General features: G+C 52.3%; 1 protein-coding gene across 1 annotated transcript; it reads left to right on the plus strand.

The window, feature by feature from the left end:
- The first annotated feature begins 7,168 nt into the window (after positions 1 to 7,168).
- On the plus strand, positions 7,169 to 11,667 carry LOC120542983 (LIM domain transcription factor LMO4-A-like). Its single transcript, XM_039775770.1, has 5 exons — positions 7,169 to 7,278; positions 8,557 to 8,803; positions 10,009 to 10,105; positions 10,185 to 10,343; positions 11,081 to 11,667. Exons 2-5 carry the CDS (start codon positions 8,565 to 8,567, stop codon positions 11,087 to 11,089), a joined length of 504 nt encoding a protein of 167 aa, XP_039631704.1. The 5' UTR covers positions 7,169 to 7,278; positions 8,557 to 8,564; the 3' UTR covers positions 11,090 to 11,667.
- Positions 11,668 to 11,879: the final 212 nt, after the last annotated feature.

Raw genomic sequence — 11,879 nt, forward strand, 5'->3', positions numbered from 1 at the left:
TCTCCGTCCCGGCCGCGCAGCTCCAGACATCCCACGGACACACGGGACACGTGAGGTGACACCCGAGTTTTCTGTCACCTCTCTCTGCTCAATAAAAGGCGCTATAATGGGGTACAGCGTATGCGGAAGGAGCATCAAAAGCTCGGCTGTGGGCGTTGGGAAACGCGGCGACCCCCCACTGTCTCTCACTTCAGGGTGACACAAGTGACATTTGTGGCACCGCCTCGGCTTTATGGAGTTGTAAAACGTGACATTGAAATGAAACGCGCCATAAGCTGTAATCACTTCGGCTGCCGCGCTTGTGCGGATTCCAAAAATGGCGTCCAGTCAGCTCTTCCGTCTTTTAGAATTTATTTGCGGGTTTTGAGAAGCTCGCTGCTGCTGACAGTTGGCTTCAGAAGACTCTGCCCTGCCACGGGTGACTTCACGGAGACGACAGACGGACGGACGGAAGGACAGCCCAAAGCTGAGCAGGTGATCCGCCTGACGACCCTAAATTCAAAGAAACGGAAAGAACGGCAGTGAGACGAGGGCACGGCAGCAGGTCAAACAGTGGGGGGCTTGGCGGCCGTAGGTGGCCCGTCCAGGGATGGTTCCCACCTCGCGCCCAACTCTGCCGGCATACTGGCTGACACCTCGAGACCCTCCACTCGTTAATTTGCTTAGGAAAATGGACGCCCATCCTGCGCCGTGAACCCGGTGCCCACCTCGCCCCTCTTTTTGGTGTTACGCGACCTCCAAATCGACTTCGGTGGGCTTCTGTATTTAAGAGCACATCGTAGCGCTGCCTTATAGCGACTTGACTAAAGAGCTTTAGCGTGCATTGGGCATCAGTGAGTGACCATCATGACTGGGCAGCACCGCCCAGACCCAAAGCGAGCCCGACCTGGACTGAGGGGGTTCAAAAATGGATGGATGGATGGGTGTCCGCAACTCCTCAGCTTGACGTGATGGCGTTTTAGTTGAGAAGTGTAAGGCGATAAATCTTAGAAAAGTGAAGAAGTGCAGGGGCGCCTGAAACTAAAGAGACCCCCACGCCATCAGGAAGGCGCCTGGGACCTGCAGGGAGACAGGAACCTGAACGGCCTTGTGTCGCCCCCTGGTGGCTAAAGCCTTGGACTGCACGGCGCAATGTCCGCCTCTTCGGGGCTCCAGTTGTTGAACATCAACGGTGAAAAGGGAGGACCTTCATTTAGGGGGGCAACGTGTTACTAACAAGAACGGGGTCTTCATTTCAGTCCCGCCACTGACCCCAAGGGCTGACCACGAGCGGGGCACTGTTGCGATTTGTAAGTCGCTATGGACGAACCTCAGACAAATAAACAGACTTAAATGACGTGACTGTCACACGTGAGGTTGCAAGGGACAACGACGTCAGTTCAATCCCCGCCACCACTTCAAATGATGTGTGCAGAATATTAGAAAGGCACTATATACAACCACGTGGTCTCGGGGTGTCACTCCAAGAGTCACCTAAACCGGGGGAGTACCCGTTAAAGTCTCAAAGCTTGTAAAGTACCCCACTAAAAGGAGGGGGCGGCACATTGCCAAGTCATACATTCGGTTTGTTTCTGGTTCTTTAATCACTGATTGGGTATGAAGGGTGGGGGGAGGCTGGGGGCTGATGGGGGGCGCCGCTATATAGCGGTTTAAAAATGTGCTCTACAAATAAGTGTTGGTGTTGCTTTTGTCCGCGAGACTTAAATTAAATCGCGGACTATGTGTATGGAATTGCTATGCCGGCCAATAATGTTTTTTATTTTATTTTTTCATTTTCATCTCGGGGTGTCAGGAGCCTATCCTGGTGGCGAGGGGTGCAAGGCAGGACCCCCAGGGACAGAGCGACAAACCACTGGAGTGAACATCCGGGATTTCATATCCAAGCTCTTGGAAGGAAAGTCTGAGCCACTGCGTCCCGCGCCCCGGCCGGGGGTTCAAGGCCTTCCATTCGCGCTGCTTTTCTTTTTCACAGCTTGAGCATCGCAGCGCATGCGTTGAAGTCTCATCAAGGCGGCGGTCTGTTTTACATATGTATATGTATGAATATATACTGTATATACTCTCTCTCTATATATAAATATAGCGCCTTCCACAGCATTCACCTCCAGAGCTTCACGCCGGGTTTAGCGTCCACGAGCGGCAGTGGACGTGGACTTCCAAAGCGATGGCGCCCGTCAGAGCCGCGCAGCTCCTCCGTTGAAGCGGCTCATAGTGGGCAGTTGTGGGTGAATTCGCCCACCTGCTGCCCACGGGCACTGCGCTAGGAGTCTTCTCAGCCTCGGCCATTTCAGGGCGACTCGTCGGAAGCCAACCGGCAGGGGGCGCACCGCGGGCAGGAGGCCACGTGACCACGGTGCAGGCGCGCGCACGTGCGGACGCGGACTTGGCGTTGGACTTCGGGCTACCAAAGCTGACCGTGAAACTGACGTAAAAATATAATAATAATAATAATAATAATGCACAGGAGTGAACACATAAAGTAAGAATAATAATGAAAAAATCAATTGGCTGTACGTCTTGGCAGTACACACTGAGCCCAGCGGTGCTGATCACTGTGCCACTCTGCCACCCTGCTATTATTATTATTATTATTATTATTATTATTATTATTATTATTATTCTGTCTCTCCAGTGTTTCCGTTTATTTTGCCGTTCCCAGTGCCAACAAGTAATTTGAAGTGATTGCGTCTGAGGCTTTCCTCAAGATGGATGTGGTGCCCACCGCTGTGATCAGAAGATGTCCTGGTGTCTGCCACATCTACAACATTTTTATTTTTGAGCTCCTCCTCCTGCCGATGTTGGTGTCCATAAGTCTCACTGTCTAGGAGTTTTGTGTCCCCTCAGTGGTCCTCTGTTATGTGGATGGCACAGGCTGACTAGATGGGCATGTGGCACATTTAAATGTAGCTGATTGATGGCCTTGTTGGCACACTCTGACTCCAGTGATATGAGGATGGCCATCATGCTGGCCTACACTGATGGTCTCAGTCTGTGGCAGCCATGCCAGGCCCGGGTGTGAATGAGCCTGCTGCCGAGATGTACCACCGGTGGGTGTTTTCTGGGTGCTTTTCCACTGCCACCGTCACTTTCATTCAGAAGCTGAGTAGCCACTTGCTGGATTGCCCCTTGTGAATGAGTGGTCTTCATGCCCAGTGCTCCATGAGGTGCACCAGCTGGCTGAGCCCGCGGACATCAACTCACTTCTTAATTAGCACCTCACAATTCAACATGGAGGCGTCTCCTCACTGGGTGGTTCTTCCTGTCCTTTTGGAGGCTGGTGTGGTGGTCCAGGTCTAGAAGGTACTCAGCGTCTTTGTGATGAGTGTCGCTCTTTGCTGTTTGCGATGCTCTCGATTCTTTATTTCTCACCGCGGGTGTGAGGGGCTCCTGCTTTGGTCCACACCAGGGTGCCTCACAACTCCTCTAGTTTTGTGTTTATGTGTCTGTCCTCCAGAGATGGCATCTGCCAGTCTGCCAGCTCTCAGTACCACCGCGGCACGTATGATGATACAAGACTCTGCTTTGAGTTGGCATCTGAAGGACTTGGTTAGCATGATTTCTTCTTCTCATCATCATCATCATCATATATAGCTGGGCTACGGTAAAGCTTTGGGATCATCGACTGTAGAGAGTTGGACAGGAGGACCAGAAGGTGACTAATTCAACAGGGTCTCCTGCACCTGAACATTGACGCTGAGCGAATGTCCATTCCCAGAAGACGTGGTGGCTGTGGACTCACTGGGCAAGAGTCAGAATGCCAGCCTCCATGAGGACATCAAGCCTGGCACCTTCAAACATGGCAGCCTCATAACAAGACACAAGAAACACAAGAGGCCCTTGGTGGTCCTGTCAGAATCGATGAAGAACTCAAGCATTGACACTTGAAGCCTAGTAGTTGTCCCCCGACCACAGCATCTTGTCCTGAGGCCATCAAGAGCAGGCCAGCTTTGAGGACAGACGCTGAACAAGTGTGATGACGGGACCCCGACCTGTGAGGCTTTGGGCTGAAGGGCCACACAGAAGCTCCTCTTGGCAGCTCAGGAGCCCACACTTGGCACACACTGCCAGCAGAAGAAGGAAGTCCTCAAGATGGATGCTGACAGCAAGTGCAATGACGAGCACATCAATCATTTTGTCACTGGATTCCCAGTGATTTAGCGCCAGCAGGACGCCCTCATGGACTCCATCAGATAGCGAGCCGCCTGCTCTGGTCAATATTGGGCCAACCTGGCCCCCCAGTACCTGATCTGACCCTGAGAGGGTCATTGAGACGGAGAGCAACTGCGCCACTGGAGGCGAGTGACCGGACAGGAGCACCAGGGCACGTCTGCTCATTGATGGAGCCACAAACATCTCAAGTCAAAGAGGCAGAAAAGCTCCTCAGATACAAAGACCCCCTGGGACTGGAATGCTGTGCCCCGGGGGCACTCAAAGGGCATGTGATTCTGGTGGCAGTCGCAGCCTGAGGTCTCCGAAAACATCTCAGTGAAGTGCCAGGCGCCGGCCAGGAGCAGAAGATCGACCTCCTCGCACCTGCCATCAGACGTCGTACAGTCCTGAGCATCGGGCAATGAGAGCTGAGGGACCTGGTGGGCTCCCCGCAAAGAGCAAAGGGCATGAACTGAGGGAAGATTAAGAAGAAGAAGAAGAAGAATAGAAATAATAAAAAATAATAAAAAGTCTAAATGAGCTTCACCCACCCTAAGTCATAGGAAGTGTGATGAGTTACGTCATGAGCTAGAAATGCGGAATACAAAAGGAGAGCTGCATCAGCTTCAAGTCCCGCTGGGCTTTTCTCCAAAAACCCCAAATGGTTTCCATTTTTATCATAAGGGTTCAATTGTCTGTACAGAATATGGCCTACAAATCGGGGGCCAGAATTAGGGGGCCCAAAAAAGCTCAACACCTTGCATAACTCGACATCAGGACGATTTGAATGGGGTATCATAAGTGGGGGTCTTCTGATACCAGTGAATCAGGAGGTGCTGGACGGAAAAAAACTGAAATGATTTCAAAGTGTTCAGAAGTCAGTCTTATGAATATCATCATCATCATCATCATCATCATCATCATCATCATCATCATCATAATAGTGTTTATTTTTGGTAGTAGTAGTAGTTTTATCAAATCCAGAAACCCGTTTTAGAGTCGAGGTGGGCTGGAGCCTTTGACAGCAGCATTGGATGCAGGGTAGATATCAGGCGTGCGCCAGTGCAGTCCAGGGTGCTCACCTTCACTCCTATGGGAGTATTTATTATTATTATTATTATTATTATGGGGCAGTATGACCACTGCACTTCAAATGCCTGTGGCCAGGCTCTCTGTGGACCACTGGTGCTCGCCGTCAGTTCACAGCTCACGAGCTCGTCAAGCTTTTGGTCTTTTTTTTTTTTTTCTTCATTCTTTTTGTTGTCGCGATATCCGCTCCGTTTAACGTTTAAACAGCCACTGCGGCTTCACGGGTCCAAATGCTGCATGGAAGACAGAAAAGAAAGAAATCAAGTTCAAGAAATCTACAACAAGTGTCTGAACCATCCGGGCGAGAATGAAAACGCGGCGGCCACAAAAAAGGCAAAAGGCTGGAGAGAAACGGTCACGTCCAGGTGGGCGACACTCTTGTGGGCAGAAAAACTCGACTGTGGATGAAGTCTGTCAAGCCGCGACAGGAGAGAACATCGCACGAAATCGATTTTTTTTACATGTGTGTATGTATGCGGATATGTCTTATATAGCGCCTTTCCTATCTATCTATCTATCTATCTATCTATCTATCTATCTATCTATCTATCATTATAATAATAATAATAATAATTATTATTATTATTACTATTATTATTATTACACACATTGCCTAGCTATCTATCTATTTTTCTGTCATTGTAAAAATAATAATAATTATTATTATATAGCGCCTTTCACAATATCTATCTATCTATCTATCTAATAATTATCATTGTTATTATTATAGAGCGCCTTTCACATTATCTGTCTATCTAACTGTGAAATCTCTCCTTTCTGTCTATTATATAGCGCCTTTTTATCTGTCTGTGACGTCGCACCTCTCTTATCTGTCTGAGGTGACGACATCACAGCGCCCACTCGAGTGTTTTATCCCGAACGGCTGTGTTCCCTGCGGCCAGGATCGGTGCAAGTTGAGGCTGACGTCTGGTGGTCGTTTGTAAAGGCAGTGGTCCGACGTGTGCAGTTTATGCTTCATTTCAAAAAGAGTTTCTTTTATTTTTCCCAAGGAGACAAGACGTCCCTGTGACAGGCGACTTCCCACACAGCAGTGTGGCTTTCTCGGGAGTTGTGCCTGGGCCGGGTGGCAGTGTGTCCACTAGGGTAAGGCGCTATATAACGTAGTTTATTTCGGATATTAGCTTCTCTTTCTGTTTATTTCGTAGTTCATATGGGATGTCTCTTTTGGGAGTCTAACATGCACGTCCTCTTTGGGTTTTATGAATGTCTGGGCGGAGGGGCAGCGTGCCCACCACGGTAAGACGCTGTATAACGTAATTGATGGCTCATTCAGTGGTCTGCCCTCCGTGGGAAGTGTGAATATGCACTAAGTCACCGCTTATTGTATTATGTTAGGCTGCTCAGCGCCCTGCTTCCACCAGACATGCCACTTTAGGACAAGGTACAGTAGGCGCCCACCGTTATGTCAACGCCGGTTAATTCCAAGCGACCCCTAACATGCATGTCCCGGTCCTGTCCAGAGACCTCGTGCGTGTTTTGTTTTTTTCAGTTTCAAACCTCGACCTGGTGGTGAGTTCAACTTTTTTATTTCTCTTTCTCTCCCGCCGGCTGCATTCCCAGGCTGCCCCTTCTCTTCTATAATAAGGGGAGCCTTTTTTACACAGAAGCAATTATTGCCCCGAGAGCGGGCCCCGCAGAGATGGCAATCTTGTAAAATAATAAAGCCATAATTGATCGCTGCCTCCTCCGGGGGTATCTGTGATGGCAAATGAATTGCTTTTTCCCCGCGCTGAAGCTACTCAGCGGCAGTAATTACTGGCCGACTAATGAGGGCACGGACGGACAATAGTTCTTTAAATAGCCATCAATCATTCTGTCATCGGCCACGCCTCTGCGCGCTGAGTGGCTGCGCCGCGTGACGTCACGAGGCAGTACATAACGGCGCGGCGGTCGCGTAGGCGGACAGAAAAGCGCGGAGAGCGGAGTTTGAAGGCAGCGTGTGCTCCTTCCGGAGCGGACATCTTCGAGGCGCGTTCGGGATTCTCGACGTGGGACGCTTCGTTCTGTTCTGACCAAACGGTAGGAGGAGAGCGGGGAGGCGCTGGCGTGACAAGGGGACATGGGCTCCTGTTGGTCGCGGAGTGTCGCCGCTCCCCAAAAACGGACGGGCGGGCGGGCGGCACCCTTCGAAGTCCAGTGGAGCGGCGGGGGTCCGCCACACCGTGTAGTGTAGAGGAGGGCATTCCGGGGTCGCGAAGGGGGCCCGCGGGCACTTTTACCGCCTCTTTGAGTCCGAGAGTTTTAAGATCCCTTTTGGGAGTTCAGGCTGCCCCCGCCCGGTGCCCATCTTCTCTGCCCCTAGCCGAAGCACACAGGCTGCAGGGGCTTCCTTTCTGCCAGGCGCTTCTCTCGATGGCTACCAGCTAGGGCTTGCCGGTGCCTTGGCAGTCCGTGCCAGTGGTGGTTGAAATGTTGGCATCACTCCGCTCTTAAAGTCCCAGTTGCTTTTACTTGGGCGCAAACTCGTGTGGAGTTGAACTCTGCTGACAGCGGAAGAATGCCAGGGTGCCCCCCACTGCACCAGTTTGGAGTGCCAATCAGTGTCAGTTGGTTTGTTTGAGTTGCGGCTTTGAGAAGTGAATATGCAAAGTCCACCTGGGCACACGAGCTGGCACTCACGCCAAAGCCCAAGAAGTGAGGTGGCTTTGTTTTCCTGCGCTGTTTGTCATCATAGCAAATCGTTTAAATCACAACCGGAAGGGGGGCTTCCTGTCCACTCATCTGTCACCTGAAGCCCCCTCTTCTGGCCAGAGTGATGTGGTGGGATCCCCCCGGTGCCCTGCCTGTAGATGGTGGACTGCCATGGGGTCCTGGCAAGTTAAATGAGTCCGGTGACCCGGCTCGGTGGGAACCTCGGTTTACAGGTGAGCTACAGGGGGCACTTTAACCCTGATGATTTGTCCACATGACTGGCTCTCTGGCAGCGTGCGTAATTAATGGCACACATCTGTAGATTGCATTGAAGCTGTTTGGCTTCACCGAAGGAGCCTTTGCACTTCTATGGCAGGCAGCGAGTCGGGTCTGTGGCTGTTGTGCCCTGTAGATTGTAGGCTGGCATCAGATGGACGTCGGATGAGACTGGAGTTGTGATGGGTGTCCCAGGTGCATATCAGTTATTTGGGGTCTCCTGGCCTTGTTGAGCTTTTAAAAATATCAAAGGCAGAAAGGAATGTGCCCTCCAGGTCTTCCACTCGTGCCCGGGTTGTCCCTTTTGTCGACCGTGGTTGACGGGGTGGATGCCCAACCTGGACATTTGCCCCGTGTTTTGTGTCCCTAACCCTTGCATTTTCCTTACAGTTGGCATCATGGTTAACAGCCGCTCAGCGGAGTCGTCCACCGTATCTGTGGCTGGCGGGGGCTCACCCACGCGGTCCTGTGCGGGCTGTGGAGGGAAGATTGCAGACCGCTTCCTGCTGTACTCCATGGAGCGATACTGGCACACCCGCTGCCTGAAATGCTCGTGCTGCCAGGCTCAGCTGGGGGAAATTGGCACGTCCTGCTTCAGCAAGGGAGGCATGATCCTCTGCAGGAACGACTACATCAGGTATGATGCCCGCTGGATGTCGTGTGTGGAGATGCAGGACCGAGGCTGAAGTTTGGGGGCTTCTTCTCTCGTGTCCCCACCCTTTGGGTCTCGTTTCTCACATTATTGATAAAGTCGCAGCCACTGGGGGGTCCTGTGGTGAAAACGAAAGCAGTCATTGAAAGTTTGTAGCGGGCACAGTTACAATGGTGCCCATGTGAATGCCCACTCGTGTAGCAGTCAAGAAGCTCAATGACTGGCAGCAGAAAGTCTCCAGTTTCACCCCGGTAATGTTGTGACCCTCGCCCTGCTAGATCTTTGAGTAAAGTGTGGTGGGCACGTCAGCTGGGGTGGGCAGTCTGAAGAAGCCCAAAATATCAAAATGAATTCTTCCTGTTGGCTCCTTTCTGAACACCCATCTGCGTCTGGTGGCTTCTCCATTGGCTTAACGTCTTGCTGGCACAGGGATTGGCATTTACGGTTGGTGAAATGGTGGTTACTGGGATGTCTGTTGTGGTCTGCCGTGCTCACTTTTCTGAACTTCAAACAAGAGCCATCAGCAGCTTGTACCATCGGCGTGTGCCATTTACAACAGAACACCAGTAAATCGGTGCCAGGGGTGAAGAGTGGCCATCCAAAGTGGAGAGCAGTGCCCGCGTGCCACATGTAGAGCACGATGGTCACTGTGAGAGCATTCTGCAGTCCACAGCCGGATGGCTGCTGTGAGGGACGTCGTGGAGCGGTGGGCCAGTGACTCGGGTGGTGATCGCTGGGCATTGGGCTGCATCTGCATGCCTTGGAGTTGCAGGGTCTTGTAGGGCTACGGGGTCCTTTGGCCTTCCAGGTGCTCGTCTGGCAGTTGACGGCTTTCCTGTTTGTCCCAAATGGCTTTTCATTGGAATTCTGGATCTTCCCAGATCGGGAGGTGCCAAGTGGTCTCTACTCGCTCGTGCCCCTCTACCCGCTCGTGTCGGACTGCGTCTCCCCTAACGGGACTTGCTGTTGTCGTTCAGCTCAACAAGAGCGAGAGACGGGATGTGTGCCCAGGGAGGTCTAAAGGGAGGCCGTTCTTTAACGTTTAACCCGCATGATGGCATCAGAGGCAGACGAATGTGTGTGAGAAATGCAGACGTCCGAGTATCGCCTTGAAGTGGGCGCCGATCGCTCGTGGGTATGGCGTCGGCTCTTTCACTTCCTAACCTCGTCTTCCTCTTCATCCTCGTTAGACTTTTTGGACACAGCGGCGCTTGCAGTGCGTGCGGTCAGTCCATTCCAGCCAGTGAGATGGTGATGAGAGCCCAGGGAAATGTCTACCACCTTAAGGTCAGTATGGGGGGGTTTGGGGGGCAATGTGTGACGAGCTGGGAGGGTCCGCCTAACCGATGGCCTGTTGCCTCTGCAGTGTTTCACTTGCGCCACCTGCAGGAACAGGCTGGTCCCAGGAGATCGCTTCCATTATGTCAACGGCACCATCTTTTGTGAGCACGACAGGCCATCGTCTGGACTGCTGGCCAGCCACCTTCCGTCTCTGCAGCCCAACCCGCTGATGCCCGATCAGAAGGTACTCGACGCTTGGGTGGCCAAGTGTGCCAGTCTGGGGTCCTCTTTGTGCTCATGCCAAGCGTTACCCGGGTGTGATGTTCTTGGCTCTTGTGTGGGAAGGTTGCAGGTTTTTTTTTTAATACTTTGCCACCCACCGCTGTGACTTTGGGGTATAACAGCGGGCACCTCTCTCGTGTGCCATGAAAGGCGACTAAAGGAAGGGCATCTAGCGGTAAAATTGAAGGGGTAGCGGCAGGCCCAAGCTGTGTGCATGTTGGCACTCTGAACTGTGACCACCCTGCCTGACCTGTGCTAAGGGGGCTTTGGGGGGGGGGAGCCCCTTGATCCTGGCTGTGGCTCAAGCTGTAGTAACCCTGAAGCGCCTCCCGGAGCGCTGCTGATATGGACGGTGGTCCACTCGGGCCCACCTCGGGCGTTTGAATACTTCAGCGTCATGGCAGCCTGCACGTTGTGTATTCCATAGAAGCCTGGCATTTACTTTGGTCCGCCGCTCGACTGGAGCTCGCACGACACGACTGGACGACGAGTGGTCTTTACTTTTGCAGCCCACCTCTGACCAGCTGCTGTGATGTCAGATCCTCCAGCACTCGGCCCTCCTATTCACAGGCTGCTAGTTCACCCAGTGATGCCCACCTCGCCGTCATTAGGGGGTCACCATGTTTCCGGGGTATTTTGGCTCTCTGTGAACCTCCCTTGGCTTGTCCTCGATTTTTGACTCTTCTCTGTTTGTTGCAGGTCTGCTGAAGCCCACCCAGGTCGAGCCCTCGCACCCCTTTGTGCCTTTTTCCCCTTTTGCTTTTTGGCCTTTTTTTGTTTTTCTTCATCTTGTTGGCACCAAATTGCTTCTCCTGAACAGAGCGGGCGACTTGCCATCTGAGTGGCAGAGGACAGAAGTGCTTCGCAGGTGGCCGCCTGGCGGGGTGTGCTGGACCACACCTGTCTGACCTGCGTGACGACGGTGGTGGGCTGAGTGGTAGTGCCATGTCGGTTGGTGGCGTGCCCAGCAGGGTCACCGACTCGGCCCGCCGCGCTGTCGACTCTTCTTCTCTTTGGGTTAAAGTTTCTTTTGCTCTTTGCGCATGTAGCTTTTTATTTTATTTTTTTATACTCTTGTGTCACTGGGTGGGTGGGGGGTGTGGGTGCCCGCGGGTGGGATGAGAATCTCTCTGTATAGCAACATTGAAGTGCTTTTGTATTAAATTTTATTTTGCTGTTGTGGATGTACAGCTTGGTGAGGTTTGTAAATATTCAGAGTGTTGTCTTCCTCGTTTTGAGGATTTCTTTTCAGATTGTTCACAATAAACTTGTTGAAGTACTGAGTTTGCCAGCTGATGATGCCAGCCTCTTCTCCTGTGAGGCGACCGCCGTGCCCACCTCTGGGGTTCAGTTGTGGTGGTGCAGCCAAATGACCGGGTTGCCCCTCTTTATCAATCCAAAGCTGGGGGGTGACGAGAGCGGGTACCATGATGGTGGCAGTCATGGGGGTCTCGCTGCTTTGGCATTGCATTCCATCGCCTGCCCCTGTTTGTGCCTT

Source organism: Polypterus senegalus, chromosome 13, assembly GCF_016835505.1.
Source record: "Polypterus senegalus isolate Bchr_013 chromosome 13, ASM1683550v1, whole genome shotgun sequence".
In the NCBI taxonomy this organism is placed as follows: Eukaryota; Metazoa; Chordata; class Cladistia; order Polypteriformes; family Polypteridae; genus Polypterus; species Polypterus senegalus.

Bases quoted from the DNA above. Each gene is read 5' to 3' on its own strand.
- LOC120542983 (XM_039775770.1), top strand. From the start codon at position 8,565: ATGGTTAACAGCCGCTCAGCGGAGTCGTCCACCGTATCTGTGGCTGGC. The intron at 8,804-10,008 runs GTATGATGCCCG...CATCCTCGTTAG, and splicing joins TGCAGGAACGACTACATCAG to ACTTTTTGGACACAGCGGCG. The intron at 10,106-10,184 runs GTCAGTATGGGG...TTGCCTCTGCAG, and splicing joins GAAATGTCTACCACCTTAAG to TGTTTCACTTGCGCCACCTG.